Source organism: Marmota monax, unplaced genomic scaffold, assembly GCF_021218885.2.
Source record: "Marmota monax isolate L192 unplaced genomic scaffold, Marmota_monax_Labrador192_F-V1.1 WCK01_AAM20220418_F8-fsc00800, whole genome shotgun sequence".
Lineage (NCBI taxonomy): Eukaryota > Metazoa > Chordata > Mammalia > Rodentia > Sciuridae > Marmota > Marmota monax.
In genome coordinates this window covers 110,065-123,995 of record NW_026692946.1, presented here as the reverse complement: position 1 = coordinate 123,995, position 13,931 = coordinate 110,065, and the positions used below count along the sequence as shown (strand labels likewise).

Here is a 13,931-nt window from a genome sequence, read left to right as displayed (position 1 = left end):
TGATTGCAGACCATTTTCAAAATGTTTCTACTCTTAAAAATGGTAATTCGCATTATACACTTTGAATTTTTGCTCATCTTTTGTATTAGAACATCATAAATATTGGGTTCATTTTGACACAATCAAATATGCAAGAAATTTTATTTCAAGCCCCATCCAACCTTTTCCTCCCTTCTTCTCCCTCATGTTCCCTCCTCTTCTCTACTAAAATTTCATTCTATTACACATGCAAAAGGGAAATTTCCTTTGGGATGTTTATATATGAATATGACATGATTTGGTTAAATTCATGCCATTTATCTTCCTCTTTCTCTTCCTTCTTCCCTCTCATTCTCCAATAGCTACTACCACTGATCTTCCCTATATCTTTATGATATCTGATCCCCACTCCCACTGCCTTCTTTCCCTAAATTTACTAAAACTTCCTCATATGAGAGAAAACTTTCAACCTTTGAGTTTCCAAGTCTGGTTTATTTCATTTAGCATGATTTTTCTTCATTTCCATACATTCATCAGCAAATGTCATTATTTCACTCTTATGGCTGAGTTAACTCTTTTGTATGTATGTACCACATTTTACTAATACATTTCTAATCCTTATTGATGGGCTTCTGGGTAGAATCCATAATTTGGGAATTATGCTGCTGTAAATACTGAAGTGGCTGAATCACAATAGGATGCTGATTTTTAGGCTTTTTGGAGAAACATTGAGAGTGGGATAGCTGGGTCATATGGCAGTTTAAATCCTAGTTTTTGTTTTGTTTTGTTTTGTTTTTGAGGAATCTCCCCATGGTTTCCAGAGTGATTGATCTAATTTGCAGTCCAATCAATAATGCAGAAGTGCACCTTTTGCTCAAAATCCTTACCAGCATTTATTATTATTCATGATATTAATAATTATTGATTCCTTTCAAGTGTACTTTCTTGGTCTACAGTCCATATCTCTTGGTGTAGTTTTGATTTGCATTTCCCTAATTGCTAGAGATGCTGAACATTTTTCCATATATTTGTTGACCATTTGTGTTTCTTTTTTGTTATTCATTTTTATTAGTTGTTATACATGACAGCAGAAAGCTTTTTGATTCATTGTACATAAACGGAGCAGAATTTTTCACTTCTCTGATTGTACATGACGTAAAGTCACACCATTCATATATGTATCTATCTTTTCTACCCCCATATCCCCTCCCCCCTTCCCTTTGCCCATTCCAAAGTTCCTCCACTCACCCCATCCACCACCCCATTATGGATTAGCATGCACTTATCAGAGAACACATTCAGCACCTGTTTTGGGGGATTGGCTTATTTCGCTTAGCATGATGGGTTTCTTCTTTTAAGAAGTTTCTGTTTAGTTCTTTTGGCCATTTATCGATTGGCCTATTTCTATTTGTTTGCTTGTTTGAGTTTGTTTGCTTTTGGATTTGAGGTTTTTTTTAGTTCTTTATATATTCTGGATATTATTCCCTTGTCAGAGGAGTAACTGACAAATATTTTCTCCCATTCCAGAGGCTCTCTCTTCAACTCTCTTCATCATTTTCTTTGCTGGACAGGATCTTTTTTTTAATTTAATGGCATCCCACTTACTGATTCTTAGCTTTATTTTGTGAGCTTTAGGTGTCTCATTCAGAAAGTCAGTGCCTGCACCGATATGATGGAATGTTGATCCTATGTTTTCTTCTAATTTTGGCTCTGACCTTCTACTGATTTTGTAATTAAGATCTTGAAGTGTAACATAAGCTTATTTATTTGGTCTCTCTCTATATTTTTAATGTAGATACTCAATGAAATAAATTTTACTCTTAGTACTGCTTTCATACTATCTCAGAGATTTAATATATCTTTGGTTTCATTTGTTTCTAAATATTTTTTATTTCTTCCCTCAATTATTCTTTGATCCATCCTTCTTAAAAGGATATTGTTTAAACTCCACATGTTTATGTGATTTCTGCTATTTTTCTTGCTTTTGATTTCTAGTTTCATTTTAGTATGTTCTAATAGGATGCATGGGATTATATCAATTTTCTTTGTGTATTTGCTTAGACGTACATTTTGACATGGAACACGGTCTGTTTTGGAGAAGGTTCCATGAACTGCTGGGAAAAAGAATAAATTGAGTTTGAATACATACAGTTTGGGTATATCATTATTTATTTTATGTTTTGATGACCTGTCTATTAGTGATAAGGATGTATTGAAATCTTCCAGTATTACTGTATTGAGATATATCTGGGATTTAATGTCAGGAAGTATTTTTTTTATTATTTTTTAGTTCTTAATAGACCTTTATTTTATTTATTTATATGAGGTGTTGAGAATCGAATCCAGTACCTCACACATGCCAGGCAAGTGCACTACTGCTGAGCCACAGACACAGCCCCTTAAGAAGTATTTTTTAATGTAATATGTTGACATTTGGGGCATTTATATTAACTATTATTATTTCTTCTTGTTAGGTTGTTTCCTTTACTAGGATATAATGGCTCTCTTTTTCTCTTCGGATTAATTCTTGATTGAAATCTGCTTTGTCAGATATGAAGAATGGCTACTCCAGCTTGTTTTCAGAGTTCATTTGCATGAAGAAAATTCTTTTCAATCCTTCTGCCTTCAGTCTGCAAGTGCCTTTACCTATGAAATGAATCTCTTGCAAACAGAATTTGGTTGGATCTTATTTTTGGATCCATTCTGCTAGTCTATGTCTTTAAATGAGTGAGTTAAGGCTATTTATTTTCAGTGTTATTATGGATATATTATTTGAATTTTGGATTATATATTTTGAATTCTTGCTCAACCTAAATGTCTTTTTTTTAAACAAAATGAGAAAATGATTTCTTATAAGTATACTTTCTTGGTCTACAGTCCGTATCTCTTATCATTGACAAATACTTCCTCACTTTTATGAAGCTTCCAGTGTTGAAATTAAAATGCTTTTTAGCATTTAGTCTTGTTCCTTTTATGTAACATTCACTTTTTCCCCTGTAATGCTTTTTTAAAGATTTTGAATATTCTATATTAACCCATGGGTTTTAGAAATTACATCATGAACTGTTCAAACTTGTGTTAGTCAACAAGAACTGTGCCTTGGACATGCTTGAGTCTTTTGAGTTGCAAGAAGTAAGATTTTAAGATTAATCAATTAAATTTCCCACTTGTAGATAAGAAATTTGAACCTGGTGGTTGCAGAACAAATGTGTTTATTCACCTCCTCATGCTATTTCATGGAACATCAATAAAATAAATTAGTTCACTCTTTTCAAAATGCACAAAAAGCAGAGAATTGACAGGTATAATTATTTTGATAGGCCAGAGGCACTTGGCTATATTCTTCACACTCATGTGTGCACATCTAAACCTCATTAAAAGGGTATTCCTTGAAGCAAATTTAATATTCCACTAGGGACTGATCAGCAGAGATGGGTGGTTCTCATAAAAGCCTCATTCTACTAAGAGAATCCACCTGCTTATACTTTCACTAAATGTAGGTCATAGTCTCATTACCAGCTATAGTTGTTCCATCCTAGTGTTGAGTCAAACTGATCTTAAAATTGAATATTCACTAATTTTCATAACTGTTGCTAATCCATCTGTCCTAGGGAAGTTTATTTCTTTGACTCAAGCCCAGGATTTTATAGTTACCATTGCAGAAGTTTATCCTATTTGATTCAATTTGACATGTAGGATTTTCTTTGAATGATATGTCCTAGTGTAGATTCACTAACATCATCCTTTGTGTCATTCAAGTTGTGAATTTATACTACATTTTCCCTGAGCCACTGAATAATTTGATGTCACCAATGAGTAATGGAGTTGTTCTGAGAAGAAAGTTCTTTTGGTCGGTTATCAGATAAGATTATTTAATGAAATTGCAAAGAGATAAACCACCTAACTCATCAATTTCATTGTCTTATCCATAAGAACCTGTGGAAGGCAGGTTCAGATATATTTGAGCAAATCCGTATTGTCAAAGTCAACTATAAAATCACTAAACATTGACCTTATAGTTCTTATGCACATTGAAATTTGTTTCACAGTTATAAAAGCTTTCTCTGTTAGTGACTGGAATTTTGCCTAGAACTAACATTGAACTCATTGACCAATCATTGTGTCATCACATTTTTGTTTAAGTGTGATACACCTTTAAAATGTACTGCTAGATAGAAAGAAAAGGAATATGACTATGGAGACAAATTAAAACTTGAAGAGGGCCAAGAAAGCATTCCATAAATAAAAAAGTCTTGACCAGAATGGAATTTTGCCACATGTAAGATTTCTGGGAAACTACATAAGTCCTTCAGCACTCCTCTCTCACAATAGGGGAGCTTTATTTTTCTCCTTTTCCGGGCATGTTGGACTTAGTGTCTCATTTCTGAAGAACAGATGTGGTGGTAGCAAGAGTATGTGAGTAGATCCTAAGTGGTATTCAGGCCTCCACTCACTCAGATCAGTAGCTCTGGAGAAAGTTAGCTGTCATTCAGGTAACCTAAGGTGAGGCCCATGTGGTCAGGAGCTGAGGCCTCCTGCCAAAATCTGTGAATGAACCATGTGGGAAACTGATCCTGCAGAACAGTCTATTACACTGATGTACTGACTGCACCACAAGAAGAAACTGACTCAGAACTACCCAGGGAAGTCATTCCCAAATTCCTCACCCACAGACACTGTCAGACAACAAATGTTTGGTATTAAATATGTTTGGGGGGATATTTGTTTTAATGAAACAAATAACTAACATATTATCGGTTAGAAGGTAGTATTTTCACCCAATGTTTTATTCACATATTGGAAGAATTTTATTAATTAGAGAAATACACTTATACACATACATATATTTTTTCAGTTGCAAGAAACTGTTTTTAGTTTACTAAAATGTGATTTTCATACTAAGAAAAGTAAAGAATGCTTTTAAAGGCTCTACTTTATGTACATATCATGTACATAAACAGACAACTATTTGGTCTTGTCACTCTCTCTTTCTCTCTCTCTCTCTCTCTCTCTCTCTCTCTCTGTGTGTGTGTGTGTGTGTGTGTGTGTGTGTTTAGGAGAAAAAATCAATTCAGAATTACAAAATAGGTCAAGATATAAATGAAACTTACAGCTACATCTTGGAGGAGGTATCCAGCCACTACGTGTACATTTTGCAGTATTTCCCCTGGTTGCAGGATAAAAACCACTTTTACATTCATATCTGATTTCATCTTCAGTTCTGTGCTTAATCCTTTCAGGTGAGTAAACACCATTTGGAATATAAGGAGGATTACATGTTACTTCTGGGAAAAAAATAGGATGTGTGAATAGTGTGAAAATCAGTATCCATTAAAATTAAGTATATGAAAGTAAGACTATAGGTGATATTTATTTGTCCCTAGAGGAGCACAAAATGACATTAAAATAAATATATCCTCACATATCACTATGTATATATCCTCATATATCACTCCTGTTTAACTTACTGTGGTTTTCACCAATATATTTGTTTCTCCTGAACTCTAAATCCCTTTGTCCAAAGCTATCATATACTTCATGATACTCCATGTCTGGCAATGACTTCATCATTTATAACTTCAAATATATCTTCCACTTTCTTCTATTTCTTTGGGCACTGTTGCTCTCATAAGGATTGTTTACAAATATACATAGACTCTTCTTTCCACACAACTGGTAGGATATCACATCCCTTCTTTGAATTAAAAGTGGCCATATGACTTGGATAGTTCAATGTAATGAAAATAAAAACAGAAAGGATTTTTAAAAGACGTTGTGTGAATTTTCATGTTCTCACTTCCACATCTGCAATAACTGAAGAAGAACATTGGAAAGATGATGCCTTTTTTCACCTGATTCTTAGAACTAGTTTACTATATTTCACTGCATTATCATTGCCACTGTTACAGGATTCTTCCACAGAGAGACCAGAAATGAGGGCATTCAACAGGAAGCAGAGCATATTAGTGTTGGCACTGGTCCAGCAGATTTGTATCCAAAGGCTGAGGCCCAAAAGCAGGAGGTGTTGCTTTATATACATCTTGTTAGCTCCTCTTTATTTGCTAGCTCTTTGTCTCCCATATAAGGTAATATACATTCTAATTGGGCATTATATTTCTATACTATAGATTTGCAACAGTGTTACAATAGAGTTGTGGAATGTGCATGGTGATTTTGATGGTGCCATGTTATCTTTCTTTTGTTCTGAGAAAGTCTCTACCATACCACTGCATTAACATATGTTAATGAGTATTCCATGCATTCTAATCTTGCACCAAGACAGTTTAGTAATGAAGAATGTCAAGTAATACCTGCACAATTAAAAAAAAAAGTTTCATATGTGAAACATTTAGTAGCACTTCACTTTTTGGCAAAAAAAAAAAATGCATAAAATCTGCAATGATTTTTCAGTGAAATACTGTGCAGGGACCATTCTGAACTGTATTAGAAGTGAGCACAAACCAGAAACAAAGTGTAGTTTGTTAAGATATTGATATACTGCAATCTATTTTTTGGAAAACCTTTTTTGTAAAGGGTCTCTTTTGCAACTACTTAGGTCTGGCAATGTAATATAAAAGTAACCATACCCAATACATAAATAAATGGACATTGTTGTGCTCCAATACAACGTTTCTTTTTAGATGCTTTGCAAATATCTGAGGACAGGAATTACTACAATATAGCTATGTCTTCTTGCTATTCTTTTTATGGTTATGATTTCTTAAACTCCTCAATCATCTATATTCTCTCTTCTAAGTCATGATAGTTAGAAGACATCCCTTTAAAAGAAGATAGACAAAAAAGAACACAATCTTCAGATATACTTCTTGTGGGGAAAAGCACTCTGCCTTTCTGCATGACATCCTTCCATGAAGAAACTGAGAGTTAGGATTTCTTTTGTGGTACCATCATCACTGTTGTTCCAAATTAGACCCATTGCTCACGAAAACCTCCACTTTTTGGATCCCTTTAATTCCATTGTCAATAGAGATTTACCTCATCTGATATTAATGTAATATACTCTTTAGAGCCAAATTCTAGGCTTTAGAAGAGCAATCTATGTATTTGAGAATTACAGATTATTAAAATTGGAAAGCCTATGACAGTCCTGGCTCTGCTTCTGGAATGTTTTATCACCATGAACTAGCTACTTAATAGTATATTTAAGCCTCTGGTCCTATTTATTTTTATCTTGAGAGAATATCATACAAATTAGTGTCAAAAGGACTTTGCACACTTAATTATTACAAATTTAATACTCTTTTTTGAGAAAAATAGATTGCTTACATAAAATGATTATATTAATTAAAATAACTGGGGTTGGGACTGTAGCTCAGTGAATGGTAGAATCCTTGCTTAGTATACAGAAGGTCCTGGGCCCAATCCCACGTACCCCCAAAATAAATAATAAATAAACAAATAACCAATAAAATTATTTTGGTGTAGGGTACCAAGGAATGAACTCAAGGGTACTTGACCACTGAGCAACACTCCCAGCCCTCTTTTGTATTTTATTGAGATACAGGGTCTCACTGAGTTCCTTAGTACTTCGCTGTCCCTGAGGCTGGCTTTGAATTTGTGATGCACCTGCCTTAGCCTCCTAAGCCCTGGAATTACAGACGTGCACCACCGCACCAGGCCTGATAAAATTTTTAACAAAAGAGACAGAAAATAAAAATAACCTTACCTTCACATGAAGGAATTGGACTCCATCCTGAACTAGTGCATGTAGCAATTACTCTTTCACTGTTTTCAAAACCTTGATTACATTTATATTGAAATATTTCATTCTCCTTATAAATTTTCTTAGGAGATACCGAATAGCCATTTCTAATTTCTGGCGATGTGCAGGAAATTTCTAAATGCAAGGGATTAAATTCTAAAATGTTTATTATGAACTAAAGGACTATAACCAAGTTGTGTTTATATACAAATAGAAATTTTGTTTCCATTAGGTAAATCAGCCAACCAAACAAAAGTTCTCTTTTGGCTTGACTATCTGTTTTATCTGTTATTCTTAACATCAGTTGTTATCATCTGTTGTTCTTCATTTTTGCCAGAAGCTAAAATTCTGAGTAAAATCATATTTCAACTTTAGTTTAAGGGTAAATTAGTCCTTTGGCAGTGATTTATAGTAATTCTCATCAAATGTATATGTGATATTGAATACAGATTTACTGTGATAAATATTTTTTCCAAGTGACCTGTAAAAATAAAACATTTTCTTGTTATTGATTAGAGTACTTATTCAACAGAAAACTTTCTCAAGGAAATTTATTCAACTCATTTTTCATTACATCTTTGGAAGTAACTGAGATTCTGCTTTTGTGTCTTCACCATCTATACAGGTTTTCTCTCAAAACAAACACACAAATAATAACAACAGAAAACTGCCCCCATCATCTTTGACACCACTTCTCTCAAACACTTTTCCCTGAGATAGTGACAATGATAACTGTTTTCCCAAATCCTCTTCTTCCATCTTCCTAATCTGTTTTTCTTGGGTTTAACTATGAAAACTTCCAAATGGTCACTTTATTCCTCCACTTGAAATCCTTCACCAGTTCCCAAATCAGTCTGCATTAAAGCTAAGTTCTTAAGAATGGTGCATTAGCTTCTCAGTACCTTGTACTGGCTTATCTTCAGTTCATCACTGATTTATCACCTGACTGCATCCTATGCGAGGCCCCTGTGGACAGTGGACAAGGAACAATAGGACTTCACACTTATTGAAGCCTCACTGCCTTTCTATGTTCCTCTTCTGACCTTCCTGGGACTGGCATGCTTTTGCCTTCTTCATGGTCACCTAAAAACAGCCCTCTCTTCCTGTAAGACTTTCCTTAAGCATCTGCAATTCCAGGAAGGTTCTGCTAGTCATGACATCTAGCTGTGATCATAGAAATCCCATATATGAACCTCTAAAGTATTTAACTTAATATTATTATCACAGTATTCTGTTAAATAAATAAATAATTTCTTAAGTATCCTATTTACTGTAAGGTAGAATAGATAAAAAATGTGAATAAATCAGAGGTTTTAGATAATAAATAAATATGACAGAAACTTTTCCCAACAAGAATAGGTTAAATGAAGTATGGTACTATTAAACTAATTGGCCATAATGTTTAACTTAAAAGCCAAAATCATTGATGAATCAAGATATACAAATCAGCTGTAGTATGAGAAAATAAATTGAAGAAATCATGGCTTACAATTGACTTAGAGATTTTTCTAAAATAAAATTATTTATTTGGTGGATTCAATTATGTTCAGCAGTTCATAATTAACTTTCAGCACAAATAAAAAAGAGAATCATTTCCTAGAAATAAGTTATCAAAGATGAGTTATTCAAAAATATAATGCCATCATGATGCATCAGTGGAAACAAATAATAAATATTTGGCATCCAGGATTAAAAATAGACTTTTCTGGAGATCAGCACAGAAAGGCTGAGCATTCTCTTTTAACCTGTAACAGCCAGGAGTGGTATAACATGCTGTAATCCCAGCAGCATAGGCTGAGGCAGAATTTCAAGATCAAAGCCAGCCTCAAGAATAGCAAGACATTAAGCAACTCCATGACACTAAGCAATTCAAACCCTGTGTCTAAATAAATATAAAAAAGGGCTAGGGATATGGCTCCATGGTTGAGTGCCTCTGAGTTCAATCCCTGGTGCCCACCACCCTGAAAAAAGAGCCAACAACAATATGTTTATGGTTAGAGTATGGATGTTGATGTCAGATAATAACCTAGGTTTAAATCTAGACTCTATGCTATGGTAATCTAGGCTGCATGATCTGATTTTTGTATGGTTTACATGTGAAGTAACACCCAAAAGCTCATGTGTGAGGAGAGTCAGTCTCTCTCTCTCTCTCTCTCTCTCTCTCTCTCTCTCTCTCTCTCTCTCTCTCTCTCTCTCTCTCTCTCTCTCTCTCTCATTCCTGATCATCATGTCCTGAGCCACTTTCCATCACTTCATTATTTCCCCATCATGTCCCTTGAGCCCCAGGGAGACCTCAAATAAACTTTTCCTCCTCAAATTGGTCTTGTTAGTTTTTTGATCAAGCAGCCAAGAAGCTGACTAAAACAATTTTGCACCAAAATTTCTTCAATTATAGAGATGATACTAGTACATATAAATCATAAAACTGTTTTGTAGGTAGAAACTAGATGACTTATATAGAAAACTAAGATCAACTACAGGGATATTGTACATGCTTAATAAACATTAGCTTTTTAAAATTTTTTATATTCATTATTGTGTACAATGTTTTCAAATATATATTTTCATAAGAAAAACTAAGAACAATCAAGCAAGCATTTAAGTACATCTTACCCACACATCTTGGTTTTTCATTGCTCCAATGACCATTTACTAAACAAAATATTTCTTTGTGTCCTTCATGTTTGAAGCCTGAATTACACTCAAACTGCACGACTTGTCCAAAATAATATTCCTCATCTGGTTCTATCGAACTACTGATAATTCTCCCGTTCTCTGGTTCTGTCACTGGCAAACACTTAACAACTGAAAAAACAAAAATAATTTTTTTCTAGTAGAATTTGAAAACTTTATAATAAAATTGTGTGTGCATATGTGTGTGTGTGTGTGTGTGTGTGTGTAAAATCATCAGCAATATAAAATAAAGGAAATTACTTAAATATTTTTAGAAGCATTTGATACACCTGTTTGCAAAAGATAAAAGCTAGGTAACATTAAAATTACTGTTTATCTCTGATTCTTTTCTGTGGAAGTAAACAAACAACTACTACTTTGAATGGTAGTTTGCATTTTTATGGTAACAAGTAGCTCAAATTATTAAGAAATATATGTTTAGAATGACTAAATACAAAATTTCCATTTATGCCCCAAATAATATAAACCAGCATTCTACAAAATATAAAAGTAAACTTCATAATATTTATTTCAATAAAAAATTGTTCTTAAATTTCCTTCCTCTTCCACCTCAGTGTTCAAAATAACTTGAGTACTTATTTTGATTTTACTTTATATTTTCAATTATCCAAAGTTATGGAAGTCAAACCTTTTTACTATAGAAGGACCCTGGATTCTTGTTATAATGAAAATTCTAGGAGTGCTTCTCTCTCACCCCAAAGATACTGATTCAATAGGCTTTTTTTTTTTTTTTTAGTAACCCAAATCTCAGTTTTAACAAGGATCCCAAGGGATTTGGATTTATCTGTTTATTTATTCTCTCTCTCTCTCTCTCTCTCTCTCTCTCTCTCTCTCTCTCTTATTTATCTATTTATTTATTTTTGTGGTACTGGAAATAAAACCCAGGTCCTCATGCATGGCTGATAAACACACTACCACTGAGCTATAACCTCAACTCCTATATTTGATATATCAAAACACAAAATATGTAATAATAAAATGACTTGTCAGGAGTGTTTGGTACATATCTGTAATCCCAATGACTTGGTAGGCTGAGGCAGTAGGATCACAAATTCAAAGCCAGCCTCAGAAACTTAGTGAGGCCCTAAGCAACTTTGCAAGACCTTGCCTCTTAATAAAATCCCCAAAAGACGGAACTGTGGCTCAGTGATTGAGCCACCCCTGAGTTCATTCCCTGGTACCAAAAATAAATTTTAAAATAAAAAATAAGAGAAAATGACTAGATACATTGCTGCACTGGACAAGCAGAATGCAAAAAGAACAACTTTTTCAGATTTTTAAAAAGTTTCTTAAAGCCACCAACCTGTAGGATAATAAAACTAGATATCCACATTGAATATCCAGTTAAGTGGTTGGTATTCAGCAAGGGAAGGAACTGCACTGTATTATAAACCAAAAAAAAAATTAAAATAAAAAATATTTAATTAAAAACTTAAGGATGTTTTGATGTCAAACGTTTTGAAAAAGCTTAAATAGTTTAGCTATCTTGAGAGATTGTACATAAATTTTATATTACCTTTACATATAGGAATGTCATTTGTCCATCCTTCTGCTTTACATTCACGGAAATTATTCTCGCTTAACATTCGATACCTGAAAACACAAAAATAACAGACTGGCAAGAGATTACGTATTTGCATGCAGTTTTTAGCTTAATGCTATTCTGAATGTCTCTCATAAAGTCCTTTTTATGGAAAATTAGCAACTTATATGTTTCCTTCCTTCTTTTTCTCTTCCTTTACCTTCCCTACTATCCTTTCTCCCTTCCTACCATCATTTGTTCTTTCCTTCCTTTCTTCCTTCCTTCCTGTTTAAGTGTCTTTCTCTCCCCCTCTCTTTTTTTTTTTTTTCTTTGAAAGACCTGCAGACTCACTAAATAATTTTCATGGGCCTTTGTTTTCTTCATTTGCAAATAAGGATTGTTCTGCTCATTATACAAGTAAAATAAATGTTCTCCCTCAAAAAAAAAAAAAGGAAAATGCTTTTATTTGTGACTAATTCTGTAAGGAAAGAAAATATTTTCATAAACCAAGTTTTATTCACAGAGCCAAGCATTTATTCTATGTATCATTCATGTAAAGGAAACAAAATAATTGACTATTAAAATTATCCTGTAACTTCTCTACTAGCTAGAATGTACCCTCTTAACAGAGAAAGCAGATTTTCTGGTTATTTTTTTTTCCACCTGCACCAGAGATCCATTTGTTTCCCAAACATGTTTCAGATATTCTTCAACATTCTGCAAAAGCCTCCCATGGTCCAAATATTTGGAGGGAGGAGGGGAGGAAAAAGAGAGAAGTTGCCTATTTGATAGTGATTGGCAATAAACAGTAGCTCACAACACTCAAACCCAGACAAGCAGAATAATAATTTAAAAAAAATTTTTTTAAGGTTTTTCGAAATTTCTCAAAAATTTTATAATTCCTGTAGGATTATAAAACTGGATATCTGCATTGAATATCCAGTTAAATGGTTAGTATTCACCAAGGGAAATAACTACAGACAAAAGATCAAAAAGACAGAAACCAAGGGGTAAAAAAATCTACTTCACTGGGCTGGGGCTGTAGCTCAGTGGCAAAGTGCTTGCCTTGCACATGTGAGGCACTGGGTTCGATCCTCAGCACCACATAAAAATAAACAAATAAAATAAAGGCATGCTGTCCATCTACAAATACAAAAAAATTTTTTTTTAAATCTACTTCACCATCTATAACCAGGTCAAAACAATTATATCCCCTTGAAAATAAATTTAAGAGTTAAATTTATTTTAAATAAAATAATTTTAAAATAACATAAATTACTTCAGTTTGCTGGATGATCTGAAAACTTAATTTCACTGATAAATATCAGTGATTTCACTGACAAAGTTCTGTTGGAGACTAAGAGAAGAGCAGGAACTCTCACAGTGAGGCTATAGCAGAGTTACCCCTAGTGGTTTAGTATAAAATTACAGTGGTCTGATCATGGCTTTCTAATGTACAGGGTGAGGTAAAGAGAGCCAGAGTCAGAGGCAAGTCTGTAGCTAATTTCTTCAACAAGTTGTAAATATGAATTGTTACAATTGAGGAAATCAAGTAAAAGAAATTTATGGATTTTGATTTCTTTCCAAGTCATTGTTGGAATCTAAAGGGAAGACTTTTCTAGAAATAAAGGGATATTTCAGAGGTAGAGCAAATCGAAAAGTTCAGGCCCAGATTGGCTTAACCTACTTGGTTACATATGAAGACCACAGTAGTAATGACTGAGAGTTGAACTGAAAGTGTGTTTGAAAAACTTCCTCTGAAGAGGCCAAACTATTAAGAACTAATACTTATTGGGCATTTGAAATATTCCAGGATCTCTTTTAAGGGCTTCAATATGGGTCTTATTTCTTTCTCTCACTAATCCCATGATGCACATGATATGTGTTCACTTTAAAAAGAGAGCAAAATACAAGTAAAGACCTATTTATACACACAGATACTGAGAGTTGAAGATTTGGAAAGTGGGTTTAGTGTGAAGCCTGACCTTTAAACTATTACATTTTCTTGCTTCC

General features: G+C 33.7%; 1 protein-coding gene across 2 annotated transcripts in view; it reads right to left on the bottom strand.

Annotated features, from left to right (window-relative positions):
- LOC124097599 (complement factor H-related protein 1) overlaps positions 1-13,931 on the bottom strand; it is a 52,282-nt gene that overhangs the window by 20,493 nt on the left and 17,858 nt on the right. For both annotated transcript variants that reach the window (XM_046452082.2, XM_046452083.2), the window contains 4 exons: positions 11,913-11,989; positions 10,316-10,507; positions 7,667-7,837; positions 5,091-5,264 (listed from right to left, as the gene is read on the bottom strand). In XM_046452082.2, coding sequence (XP_046308038.1) covers positions 5,091-5,264; positions 7,667-7,837; positions 10,316-10,507; positions 11,913-11,989 — 614 coding nt within the window. The remainder of the gene's footprint in view (positions 1-5,090; positions 5,265-7,666; positions 7,838-10,315; positions 10,508-11,912; positions 11,990-13,931) is intronic.